Source organism: Terrapene carolina, unplaced genomic scaffold (genome assembly GCF_002925995.2).
Source record: "Terrapene carolina triunguis isolate 2854851 unplaced genomic scaffold, T_m_triunguis-2.0 Scaffold238, whole genome shotgun sequence".
Taxonomy (NCBI): Eukaryota; Metazoa; Chordata; order Testudines; family Emydidae; genus Terrapene; species Terrapene triunguis.
The window spans coordinates 7,940,268-7,953,913 of record NW_020664589.1 but is presented as its reverse complement, the minus strand read 5'-3'; the positions used below and the strand labels follow the sequence as shown (position 1 = coordinate 7,953,913).

The 13,646-nt window shown below is 50.8% G+C and overlaps 1 protein-coding gene across 1 annotated transcript in view; it reads right to left on the bottom strand.

Annotated features, from left to right (window-relative positions):
- Nucleotides 1-13,646, bottom strand: part of HMCN2 (hemicentin 2) — a 114,987-nt gene that overhangs the window by 90,721 nt on the left and 10,620 nt on the right. The window contains exons 5-15 of the mRNA XM_029912711.1: nt 12,856-13,027; nt 11,858-11,964; nt 10,862-10,982; nt 10,036-10,299; nt 8,612-8,756; nt 7,327-7,448; nt 6,817-7,089; nt 5,883-6,024; nt 4,512-4,639; nt 1,200-1,313; nt 551-700 (exon numbers count right to left, since the gene is read on the bottom strand). Of these exons, the coding sequence (XP_029768571.1) occupies nt 551-700; nt 1,200-1,313; nt 4,512-4,639; nt 5,883-6,024; nt 6,817-7,089; nt 7,327-7,448; nt 8,612-8,756; nt 10,036-10,299; nt 10,862-10,982; nt 11,858-11,964; nt 12,856-13,027 (1,738 nt within the window). The remainder of the gene's footprint in view (nt 1-550; nt 701-1,199; nt 1,314-4,511; nt 4,640-5,882; nt 6,025-6,816; nt 7,090-7,326; nt 7,449-8,611; nt 8,757-10,035; nt 10,300-10,861; nt 10,983-11,857; nt 11,965-12,855; nt 13,028-13,646) is intronic.

Below are 13,646 nucleotides of genomic sequence, written 5' to 3'. Positions count from 1 at the left end.
AGATAGCACAGTGCTGGTTGCCGCGTTTCCACCCTAGAAAGGGCTGCATTCCAGCGGTGCAGTGAGTGAAGGGATCTTGGTTGTGTAGAACATCCAGAACTAAATCCTGTCCTCACTTATGCCCTGGAAAGCCCCATAGACTTCAGTGTGGGTGCAGAGCTCAAGGGCAGGATGAAATCCAGAACTAGGCTGGCTGCTATAAACTGACGGGAGCGGAGAGAGAGACTCACCTGTAACAGGGCAGAGAGTGGAGGTATCAGTGAATAGCTCAGAGTGCAGAACTGGGTCATTCCAGTCTAAACTCCCATGAATTCTCTCAAAGGGGTATAGAGAGACCAGGTGGGTGAGGTAATATCTATCTTTTATTACACCAACTTCTATTGGGCCAATAAAAGATACTACCTCACCCACGTGGTCTCTCTAATATCCTGCGACCAACATGGCTACAACTACACTGCGTACATCCCAGCGGAGCAGGTCATTTGCCACTGTTAGCTGGTTTTTCTTTAATAATCTGAAGGACCCCAAAGCTTTATAAGTCAAGACTTACAGCCAACTTCCAGCAGGATGCCATCAAAGGAGACCCCCGCCTCACTGATGGCCTCGCAGATGTACTCTCCTGAATCCTCCTCCTGCACTGCCTGGAGCTGCAGGACCGCCCGATGGGCACCGGGAGGAGAAGATGCCACTTCCTGTTCCCCTGGACAAGGAAAGATACTGAACGTCAAACCTTTATTCCTCACTGCCTTAGCACCTCAAAGCCCCTTCCTGCCTTCTCTTGCCATCAATGGGCAAATCTTCAAAGGGATGGAGAGTTAGTTTGTTTGGATACAGAACTTGAGCCTGCAAAATGGAGCTGGAAATATCTCAGGAAGGTTCTGCCTCCTGCCCAGGGGATTTCCTGTATTCAATGCCAGGGCAGGCTAAGACAGGGCATCCCAAACACAGAACAGTCCAAGCAGCAGGTGCAATGCAGTGCAGAATGGATTGCTGCTGGCTGGCAGGGTGGAGAGAGGTTTGGGGTCTCAGGAGCGAGAAGACGGCTAGCCAGGTGAGGCTGTGAAGTGGAGTCCATCTGCAGGAAAGGGATAACGGACTGGGAGGCGCAATCTGTCTGTGTTAAGAGTAGGGGGGTAGTTAATATGCCCCTAGCCCCCCCAAACTGTTGCATAGCTCACTTGAGTCAATTCCAGCCCTACCTTTGTACCATATGATCTGGGGAGGGGGTACCCCGGAAACGTGGCACTCCAGCATCGCATCTTCTCCCAGCAGGGCTTGCACAACAGGACTCACCGCAGCGACGTGGGGAGATTCTGTATCCAAGACACACACAAAAAGGCTCCAAATTTATTCCACCCTGGAAAGCACTTCACGAGTATGCACGAGATACCCCAGAAACACCGCGGCCCCGGGGGAGGGACATCTATGGGGATGAAGCACCAGCTTGGGAGCCCCCACACCCACCCAGCTCTCCAAGGGCAAATGCCTATGGCAAACTGTTCTGCAGAGATGCACTGCAGTGCTTGGCAACAGACCGCAGCTCCCACAGTCTCACATAAGCAGAGGATACCACGCACCGATAGACTTGCTGAGGGTCCTCACCTAACAATGAGAACTCATTCTTGAGGCTACAATGAATCTGTCTTTTCCCTTGCCCGTCTGTTTAACATATGATTCTCCCAAGCTGCCCCAGCTCTGGTTTATGCCACCGATTCATTTTGCCAGACACTATTTACAGGGTGCCCATGGCATGCTAGCCACTTCACAGGTGGGTTTGAAGGCAAGATCTTGAAGGTCACACAAACATGCATTATTAATGTTACAGCAGTGCCCAGGGCCCAATCAAGGCCCCATTGTGCCAGGCGCTGTACAACACATGATGAGAGGCAGCCCCTTTCCCAGAAAGCCTATAGTCTAAATAGGCAAGACAAAAGATGGGAGAAAGGAAGGATTATTATTAGGGCTGTTAATTAATCGCAGTTAACTCACAAAAAATTAATCGTGACTAATCACACTGTTAAACAATAGGCTACCAATTGAAATGTATTAAATATTTTGGATATTTTCTATATTTTCTATATTTTCAAATATTGATTTCTATTACAACACAGAATACAAAGTGTACATTGCTCACTTTATATTATTATTTTTATTACAAATATTTGTACTGTAAAAATGATAAACAAAAGAAATAGTATTTTTCAATTCACCTCATACAAGTACTGTAATACAATCTCCTTATCGTGAAAGTGTAACTTACAAATGTAGATTTTTTTTGCTACATAACTACACTCAAAAACAAAACAATGTAAAACTTTAGAGCCTACAAGTCCACTCAGTCCTACTTCTTGTTCAGCCAATTGCTCAGACAAACAAGTTTGGTTACAATTTGCAGGAGATAATGCTGCCCACTTCTTGTTTACAATGTCACCTGAAAGTGAGACCAGGCATTCGCATGGCACTGTTGTAGCCGGCGTTGCAAGATATTTACATGTCAGATGCGCTAAAGATTCATATGTCCCTTCATGCTTCAATCCCCATTGCAGGGGACATTAGTCCATGCTGATGACAGGTTCTCCTCGATAACAATCCAAAGCAGTGCGGACTGACGCATGTTCATTTTCATCATCTGAGTCAGATGCCACCCGCGGAAGATTGATTTTCTTTTTTGGTGGTTCGGGTTCTTTTGTTTCCACATTGGAGTGTTGCTCTTTTAAGACTTCTGAATGCATGCTCCACATCTCGTCCCTCTCAGATTTTGAATGGCACTTCAGATTCTTAAACCTGGGGTCAAGTGCTGTAGCTATTTTTAGAAATCTCACATTGGTACCTTCTTTACGTTTTGTCAAATCTGCTGTGAGAGTGTTTTAAAATGAACATGTGCTGGGCAGTCATCCGAGACTGCTATAATTTGAAATATATGGCAGAATGCGGGTAAAACAGAACAGGAGACATACAATTCTCCCCCAAGGAGTTCAGTCACAAATTTAATTAATGCATTATTTTTTTAAATGAGCGTCTTCAGCATGGAAGCATGTCCTCTGGAATGGTGGCCAGAGCATGAAGGCGCATATGAATGTTTAGCATATCTGGCATGTAAAATACCTTGCAACGCTATCTACAAAAGTGCCATGCAAATGCCTGTTCTCACTTTCAGGTGACATTGTATTTCAGCAGTATCTCTCGTAAATGTAAACAGAAGTGTTTGTCTTATCAATTGGCTGAACAAGAAGTAGGACTGAGTAGACTCGTAGGCTCTAAAGTTTTACATTGTTTTGTTTTTGAATGCAGTTATTTTTTGTACATAATTCTACATCTATAAGTTCAACTTTCATGACAAAGAGATTGCACTACAGTACTTGTATTAGGTGAATTGAAAAATACTATTTCTTTCGTTTTTTTGCAGTGTTACATCCTGATGTTGTAATCTGTTTCTTGGTCGGTATTTCCTAGCTAGTGAGACACTGGGCCAGCCAGAATGGTGCTTCAGGATTGTTATTAGGGAGGTGTTCTGGAAACTTGCATTTCTGGTCTTATCTTTCTGTAACAGATAAAGATGTGTGCTGAAATTTTCCTGGGAAAATGATTTGCTTAGAAATATCCCAGGAAAAAGTGGGGTGCTTGGGAAATGCTGCGGAGGGAGCAGTAGTGTTGAGTTATTATTGTAACACGCTGTTATTGATCATCCTCAGGGCCCCAGTTTCTTGAGCCAACACAAGGGCTGAAGTGAGAATGAAGGTAACATGGAAGGTAACTAGGTGTGTTATAAATCAGAGGGAGGTTCCGAACAGACAGCCTGATGATGAGGATGGAGCATAACCTCTTTAACAAGGGATTTGACACAAAGTTCAAGAGTCTGACCATGCATCCACCTAAGGAAAACACCAGGCATTCAAACCAGCTGTGTCCCGTCTACACACAGAATCAAGGAATGAGAACAGCACAGAGGAGGAGAGAGGACAGGGACGAGGGAACTATAAGACACAACAGAAAGGTTCATCTTAACTAGACTGTGAAACCAGAAAACATCATCAGCGTTTTGCTGGGCAGCTCTCTGCTCACACCGCATTGCTCCTGAAGGTGACGACTTTAATGTTCAGTAAGACCCTCCAGTTCTTCCAACAAGCCCCTGGGAGAGTGAGTAACCCCAGGTAAGGGAACCCACCATTGCAGGCCTCCCTTGGGACTTTGTTGACGACGGCCACGATCCAAAGCTCATTGGCTTCAATGGATCAGGCCCCAGAGGAGTATTGCAAGCATCTGTCTGTAGCAAAGTGATCCCAAGGCCAGTGGTCTTAGCACAGTCCTCTGCAGAGGCCCTATTCTCTAGTGCCTTCTCTTATGGGTTTGTACAGCGCCTGGCACAGAAGGGTCCTGTCCACGAATGGACCTCCTGCGCACTACCACAATACAAACAATATTAATAACACCACTCCTGGGTAAGTGATCCAAAGTCAACGGAGTCTTCCCAATGGAAATTCTGCATTAGGACAAGCTACAGGAGCTGGTACCTGTGTACTGTAGGATTACTGTCTGCTCATCCCATCCAATCCGACTGGCAGCAAAGCAGCTATAATTCCCAGCATCCTCAGGGACAGCCTCCTTGATTATCAGGGTGCCCTGAGCATCTATAAAAAACCTGGATCAAGAAAGAAAAGAGCGGGGGGAAAGGTCACCATAAAAACAAAGCTCAGAAAAAGAAGAAAATAGAGCACGACTTGCCCTAAAAAATCTCCTAGCACTTTTCCCAAATAAAAAGTTAAAAGGGGAATTCACAAGTCAAGTTTGGCCCTTAAGAAAAAAAAAGTACCAGATGGATCAGCTACAGCAGAAACGAGGCCTAACAGCTAAAGCGAACGTTTCCATGAATAAGAAAAAAAAAATCAGAAAGTTTTTTACTTGTTTTGGTTTTCTGCAATTTAAGAAAAAAAACACACCAAAAAAAAATGGCCAGTACAGTGTTTGTAGCCTAAATATTTGCAATGTGGCACTAGTGGGGTGAGCCTGAAAGTGAAATTTATCAGAAACTGACAATAAATAAAGGTCAAAAGTAAGTTTATTTCCATTGTTCCTCTCCCCCGCTGCAAAAAAGTGCTACAGAGCGTGAAAAGTCCGTTTGATTTTAACACGCTTTCACAGCCACCGCAACCTCAAGTGTTATTAGCAGCAGAGATAAGGAAGCATGTTTTTTTTAAATATATTAATTTTAACTAGACAGAATCCTTCTAATCTCTGATGTGCAGTTCATATAATTTCTTGCAGTTTCCCCCTTTTCCCTTTATCAGCCCTCTCCAGGCACATGAACTACCAGAAATCCTTCTCTGGTTGCCTGGGGGGACTCGTTTAATATCCACCCCCAAAAGCAGCAGCACGACACAGAGAGCAGGATGAAGAGAACAAACATGACTCAGCAAACTCCTCCGAGAGTGGAGATCCCTCTTTAGCCCAGGAGCAGATGGTAAGGGGGTGCAGCCCTGCCCCTCCAGCATTGCAACAGTCACCAAGAGACAAACTCCTCCATTTCATGATGTCAAGGCCCGGCCTAGACTAAGCACTAGAGCATCAACCCCCTATCGTGGAAGCTGGCCACACCACCGCTGCCCCCAGCCCCTTTAGTAGCATGAGGCGGATTTGTAGCGTAGCCTGGGCTGCAGCTACGTTTTGTAACCTGGCTAGAAGCTTTGGTCTGACCAAGCCAGCTGCCACCAGCAGGAGGTCTGGAAACAGCAATAAAAGCCTTGTACCCAATACATTTTGGTTTGCACGCGGTGGAAAAGGTGCCCCCTTTCCTCTCCCCCTTCCCCCCAGCCTCATGAGTGTCAGGCTGCTCTGCATCGAAGCCCAGGAGCAAAGCGGCCGAGGCTCTGATTTGGTAACGTTACCTGCCGTCCTTTTCCAGGGCACGGTCCCATCGTTTCCAGGAGATTCGGGGCGCAGGGTGGCCCAGCGCCGTGCAGTTGAGCCTCACCTTCCCACCCCTGGTGAACGACTGCGAGCTTGTGGCAACCCTTACTCGAGGCGCCTCTACACACAGAGAAACACAACATGTCAGACACCAGTCACCTGCTCCCAGCTCCAGAGGCCCAGTTCCCAGCTCTCCCCCTCCTGCCGTAGAAGGGGAGCACAGAGCTAGTGGAAGGCGGTAACGGAACAGTGGCTGAGAGCAGTGAAACTGGGCTTTTGGAATGGCGATGTTCCTCAGATCCAGCCTTGCCATTGGCGGGGCTACGGGCCATATGTAGCTGCTCCCTCCAGCCCCACAACTGAATGAGGGGAGCAGTGTAGTGAAGCGGTCATTATAGGGTTAACTGGGTTACTCAGCGCAGTAGGGGGTGCAGCCATGCTCCACCCCTCCCTTATGTCCTGTTCAGTCAGTGGGAATATTCCCCCCATCTCTCTTAGGATGCAGTTAAATAAAGCAGCAAGTTCCCAGCCTGCAGTCCTGCCAGTAGGCCGATCTATGGCTTGGGGAGCTTGCAGAGGAAGCAGGGGTCCCAGGAGAGCAGAGACTGAAAGAGATGCTTGCTTTGCCGATCCATCAAGCCAGCTCTGATATCAGTGAGGAGTGACTTTCACAAAGCACTGGGGATGCTGCCTCCTGCACTGCTCCTGCTCAGATAAACCCATACAGGATCACACAGACCCTTTCAAACAGGCCCTGTAAGACTCTTGGATCTGACTGCGATTCCTGCTCTTCTGTGGCATGCCCTGGAGAAGCAACAGGTCCATTCCCCCCCTTCAGCTCAGACTCTAAGGGATTTCAGTCCCAGCCAATGACAGGGAATCGTCTCGAGATAGGGCTCAGAGACTGCTTACCCTGAACAAAGAGCCAGAAGGAAGCATTAGCTGTCCCATGGCCGTTGCTTGCAGTGCATTCGTACCGGCCACCGTCATCCAACTGAACGCTGACAATCTCCAGCGAGAGGTTCCGCAGGACCCTCACCCATCCCTCGTCCGGCTGCAGCACCTTCCCATCCCGGCTCCAGGTCAGATTATAAGCAACGTCTCCTGACACTGGGCAAGACATGATCACTCCTTCTCCCGGCAATGCAGTGATGTTCCCGGGGGGCACCAGGTACGGAGGCGGCTCTGCATGGGAGGAAGCAAACAGCGGGGTCCAATCATCCAGGCTGCTGAGCCCCCATCTACCCCACTGGAGTCCGTCCCAAACTCTACCATTCCGAGGTCTCTAACACTGAAGGGCTGAACTTGACCATTCAATATTGGAAGCAAAGCCCAGGGGCAGAGTCCTCCTTGCATGCTCTGTGGGAGCCTGGGCTGAGGCTGTCACCTGCCCGAGAGCCCTTTGCCCTCCCCAGGACTGACCTGTGACAGAGAGGTAGCCGCGAGCTCGCGCTGCCCCGGCTGTGCTAACGGCTGTGCACTCGTAAAAACCTTCATCGCTTCCGGAAACCACGGGGATCTCCCAGCTGCTGGTCCCAGAATCCCTGGGGAAACAAAGCGAAGAACCCCCATGAGACCGGGGAGGAAGACACCCCGCTCTCCTCTTTCGGCACTGGCTGAGATTTTCACAAGCCACTCGCCATTTACGGCGCCTTAATTGTGGAGAGCCTCACTGGAGGCACCGTCAAGGGGGCAGATTGGCCGAAAGCAAATCCTCAGCCGGTTTTAACAACTGGGCCAACACTGGGATTTTTCCTAAAATCTCTCCCCCTGTGCAGCGGTGACAGGGGCACTAGCATAGACAGGGTGCTTGGGGGTTTATCTCCCTGCTGCTTAGAGCTGGGTTACATGGCACAGGGGCCACCACTCTGCGCTAGTTCTCTCCACTGCTCTCCCTGAGATCACAATTCACACTCCGTTCCTTTTACCCCTGCACCCCAAGTGTGTCTCCTTAGCCTGCATGCAGGCTGGAGGCTCATGTGTAAAGACCTTTATCTTGCATTTTGCTGCAGAAGGAATGAGGAACCCACTGCTAGCACACTGAAAACCCACTCCTGGGCACTGCCACTTCTCAACCTCTCTGTGCTATGTCACGGAGTACCAAGAGAAGCCGCTGTCTGAGTCAGCCCGGCTGCAGCGAAAGCAGGGAGGAAGCAGGCCATTAGGTCTTCAGGGCCTCAGTGGGAATTCCAATTGAGAGGGAAATTTCCCACTTGGTCCCCTGAGCAACCTGTATTCTTCACCCTACTGCGAATACATGGACTTCACCACCACAATCTCAAAGGCAGCAGCATTCCAGTAACTCCAAGTGTCCACATTGGACGGTGGAAGTCAGCAGTACCACCCGCCTCCCGCCCCCTCGAAAGCAAGCCAGCTCCACTCTATGGAGATAGATAACGAAGAGTAATACAGTGACTGTCAAGCCAGGATAGAGCCAACGGTCCATCCTAGGGGGAATCTATCTCCAATCTCAGCTATTGAAGGTATGTCAGAAGAACACGCAAGAACACACGGTGTAATATTATGCCATGGAGCAAATACCTTCCTGTCCCCCAAGCTGGACATCGGTTTGTGACCTGGAGCATGAGGATTGCTAGCCCTTGTAATTAATATCCTGGCTAGAGCTACCTATATTTGTATGTGACTAATGTGGGCTTGGGGAAATTTACCAAGTAACTGACTTACTGCAGTAGAGCCTGAGACTTACGCGAAAAGTTGATCCTTTCCAAGCATCTCCCCACCACGGCTGAGCTTCAGTCGGAAGGGGATCTCGCTCTGGGCAGAGCAGCTGATCAGCAGTGACTGATTGTGATAAGCCTGGATTTTACTGGGCATGTTCACTTTGGGTAGACCTGGGCAGTGGGAACAGGCATGGGGTGCAAAGAGAGAGAGAGACAGACTCCATAATTCTCAGAAACAGAACACTGAAAATTTGATTGGGGAGAGGGAAAAAAAATAACTATGAAAAAAAAAAAACTGGACCCCTGTGCTGAAATGGAACGGTGTTTCCTTTAAAGAATGAGCAGCCCCTGACTGGCTTTGTCCTAATAACTCACTATAACAGCTAAAGTGAGGGCCTCATTCGGTAAGGCACAGATCCTGCTGTAATGGTATGTTTACTTTAACCCCTGAGCCCTGAACCCACCGAACCTAACTGAATCCCACCACGTGAGGGTCACCCCATCCCCATTACCCAGCCCACTTACTTATACCCATGACTGTCTCTACTTTCTGTATGGGTGATAGACCCTCACCGCTCGTCAGCTGTATCCTGATCCCGCCCACCGGTTACACACACCCCCCCATTGGGGACATTGCAGTCTGTATATATTATGTGTGCTGCCCAACCCGAAAACACTAACATCCCCCCTATACTCTGTATGTTACCCCCAATGACCAATAACTGACGCCTCAAATTTTCTGTATTGTTTATTTTTCAAATATTCTGCAGACACTAGATCTCTGTGTGCTCTATAGAGTAGTAGAGAGGGCGTGGTTCTGGTAAACAATGGAGACTAAGCTGGATCTCAAAGCTGTGGAGAAACCCGTTTGTTCATGGTTCTAATTGCAGCTGTTTGGGTTTAATAAATATCTCCTGTCTGTGAAAGGCTGCGATTCCATAGTCTATTATGACACTGGCTACTCCTCCCTCTCTGGGCATTTATATCATACGTATCACTGCAATACTTGCTTCACCCATGCTTTCAAATAGCAGCTTCACTCCTTGAGCCAAATACGACAAGCTTCCACCTAACCTTGCCTGTACATTTATACTAAACATGTAACTGGCTATGCCTCCTCAAAACAGAGCAGGCAGCTACAAACCCTTCTCCCCGAAGAGGGCTAGGTTTTGTGCTCATGGAAGGAAGTTGGACAGATGAAACCCCTCAAGATAGGTGGGGTTCTACCAGGGAGGGAGTATTAGAGAAATGCCCCTCCACGTGTCCATTCAGAACCTGGGACATTACACCTACCCCCAGCCCTTTCCTGGGTGATTTCAGGTATCTGCTTGTCAGAGGAATAAAAGCTGGTTGGCCTATTCCCAATGCTACTCTAAGAGCTACAAAAAGGCATCAAGCCAACAGCTCCAAACCCCTTCCAGCTGGGATCGTACAAAACAGAGTCGCTCACCTGGGACCACACTGGTGTAGGCGACTCCCGACACACGCTGCAATGGGTGCCCGTCTGGGTCTTCCCCAGTCACTTTCAGCAAGAAGCTTCCCTTGGGTGCCTGGAATTGGGGTCCCACCCAGAGCTGGCTGGAGGAGCCATTGGACAAAGGCCGCGTCGGCAGGGAGACAAGGGGCTGGCCAGAGCTGTCATACAGCTCCACGCCCTTCAGGTGCCCCGGAGGCTCCAAGCCAGTGCAGTTAATCAGCACAGAGATAGGAAGCCCTGCAGAGACAGGAGAAAGCAGCGGGGGAAGGCAAGGAATGAGAATGCATCCAGGTCAGGCATTGTAAAGCACTGGGACCGTTCCTCTCTGCTGCAGACATCACCCCTATTATTCATGGCACTCAGCGACTCGGCGGCTGGGATCACTGCTCTCCATGCTCATCTCATTGTTACCTTGGGCTCCCCTGCCTGTCCATAGCCTCATCTTATACTCCGACTGCAGGCTCCTTGGGGCAGGGACTGCATTTGTTCTATGTCTGTACAGCACCTAGCACAATGAGACCCTGCTCTATGTTTGGGACCCCTAGGCACCGCCGCCATATAAACAATAACGCCTGCCGGCTCCAGGTTAGATTGCTGCAACAAGCTCCACTCGGAGCTGCTCTGAAGGCCACTGGAAGCTTCAGCAAACATGGACATCGCAGCTGGCTCCCTGAGCCCAGCAGAGCAGCGGGAGCCCACTTATCTGCGGCTCCCTTAGCTCTCTACCACTCCGTGTCTTACGGACAACACTGCCCCCTCCACACACACGCACGCGCGCCCTGGGAAGAGCAGGAGGTACCATGCACAGGCCGCTCTCTGGGGTGGTTTAGGTCGAACGTAGGTTGAGGGGAAAAGCTGGCTCGGAAATCGATGGCGCTGACGCCCGTGATTCTCACCGAGTGGCGGCCACTGCTCTGGATCTGAAAGCCAGACACACAGCAAGCAGAGACGTCACATCAGCACGCGTAGAAAGGGGGTAGCTCTGACTCCTGAAGCCGCCCACCACGCAGGATCCGGGGGTAGGGGAGAAGGGAGAGGCTGCAGTAAGCCGCAGACAGACCTTTTTAGTAGCCTGCATTCTGGGCAGGCACACACTTCCTTCTGCAGCCCTGGAGAGCCACAACAGGATTGGAGTGACAGAACGAGTGGAACCATGGGAGGAATCTTTATGCTCAGTGAGGCCAAATTCTCTGTTGCCAATGGGAGCATTTCCATTACTTCGACGGAGTTTCACCCCAACACCAGTAGAGAAGCTGGCCCTGGGACTTTCAGAGTTGACTTCGAAGTGCCCTTAACCAATTGACACCTTCCTGAGAAGTCCCATGCCCCTATTTATTCAGGGCACTTGGCTTTCCTTAGAACCCCACAAAGTATTCCCGGTGGCCAGCCCATTGCCTTCCAGAATGGAGCTGGTGGAGGAAGGGGAAAACTCAGCCCCTGGGTCAGCCTCCCTTCCTGCATCAAGGCCAAAGTTATCATAAGGGACCCAGCTCCCAGAGGGGGCAGGGGACTAGGGAGGCAACACTTGGGTGCTATAGGGAAGAGTGCACAGGCTGGAACCAGTTAACGAGGCAGCTGGAGCGTCTCCACCCCAGAGAGGGGATAGACCGTGGGGAGCAAGCTGGGGATGAGACACTGCAGTTGCATTCTATACATTTCTCCACGTCTCTTGGCACGGCACGGCGTAAGCAGGATGGGCACGTGGAAGAACCTCTCAGGCAAAGGGGTTTGCCTGCTCTAGGATACTGGCCTAGATAGGCCCCTGGCCCGGCAATTCCTTTCGCTTCCATCCTACCTTGACTGACCACACGCCCGGCCGGTGGGGCTTGACGGTCAGCACCCTGGCGGAATTCGGGATGTTGAGGTGTTCCTCCAGGCCCCGGCCTTTCTGAAGGATCTTCCCTGCACCGGCAAGCAGAATCCTTGGGTTAGCGCCTCCTGCTTCCCGCTCACCTGTCCCCAGGAGGGACAGCCCATCCCCGCTACATCCAATCCAACAAGCCAGGCCCGACGGATCTGCCCATTGCGGCCTGCCCAGGACAGAGGAAGGCGGAAGTCCTGTCTCTGAGCTGCCCACATTTCCCTCTGCTCATGCTAAACCCTCAGTATTCACAGCCTCTCAGTCCCTTCCATGGGACCCAGACAGTTGGGAGGGTCACTCGTTCACCCATGCTGCCTATCTGCACCGCTCTCTTTCCAGCTCCGAGCCCCCCATCACTCCTCTTTAAACCTCAGCCTCCTAGTCTCCCTCATGTCCTCAGCGCTCTCTGCAGGCCGTTTGCTTACACCTTGCGTTGACGAAGCTATGGGAAAGCCAGCCACGTGGGGTAATTTCAGTGGCTGAGGAGCAGTTACTGTCAATCGGCCGTTGTCAACTGACAGCTGGGAAGAAAAGCCCGGAAGGGATAGGGGAAAAGCAGCTCTTATAAAATTTAAGTATGAATTTAACATGGCAGAGGGGAAGAGAGACACTTGATCTGCAAAGACCTCATCAAGCTCCCATTACTTTTCGCTGAACAGATTTTTGCCCTGTGGCTAGTCTCCGCCAGCACAGCTCAGCTTGGTTATTCCCTGGTCTCCGTCTCCCATTCACTCATCAAACGAGCCCCTGGTTGGGTCCCCAAAGGGAACTGAACTCAGGGCCGTTTTAGCTCTAACCCCCCAGCTCTCTGCCGCTTGAGCCAGTGGACCCGCAGCCGGCATAGGCTGTTCACTGGGCTCTCCCTATAGCCGGAACCACCCTCCCCCTGCCCAAGGTTGGGACCTGCTTGCTGACGATGCCCTTGTACATACCTGCCGGATCCCTGATTTCGATCTCTGGAGCGGGGCCGCTCACGGAGATGGTGACTTCCTTCAGACTGGGGTCAAAGGGAACCAGCCAGGTGTGCTCTCCCCCCCGCTCGTGGTCTGTGGACAGCAGGTGGACTTTGGAGGCCTGGATAGCCTCTTCCACCCATTTCAGCACCTACGGGGCAGAGAGGGTGATGTGGCGCAGGAACATAGGAATGGAAGGCGCCTCAAATGCGAAATGCGGTCCCCTCCTATGACAGGCCACCCTGCCATAAACCCAGGATGCTCCCCGGTGTGCCGGGATGCACAGACCTTGAGATATTGGGAGGGGGGTCTGCTGTCAGGGCTGTTGCCACTGGTTACCTCTCCCCCGAAGGTGCAGGAGTGGTAAGAGTCCAGGCACAAACTAGGCAGGGGGAATACACACGGTATGTATACAGATTAGCTCAGCTACACGAGCAGGAGGGACCGAGCCTTCTCGAGATTCACCATCAAGATCCTGAGCAACAACTCAACCGGAGGGCGAAGCCTGGCTCCTCCAGCCCCATGGGAAAGCCGGCAGACCCTTTAATGGGCACCGCACACACCCCAGCCATCACGGTGCCCAGAGGTGCACATCGCAAGCTCTCCACAGGGAGGAAAGCAGGCTAGGAAGGGCACAGATCTGTATCAGAACCTCCACCATGCCTAGGGCCGAGACAAACACATCTGGACAGAACCCAGTATACGCGACGTGGGGAGCTCCTGGGACACCGCAGGGTGGGGCTGAGCAGGGGAGATGGGACAGCCAGAGC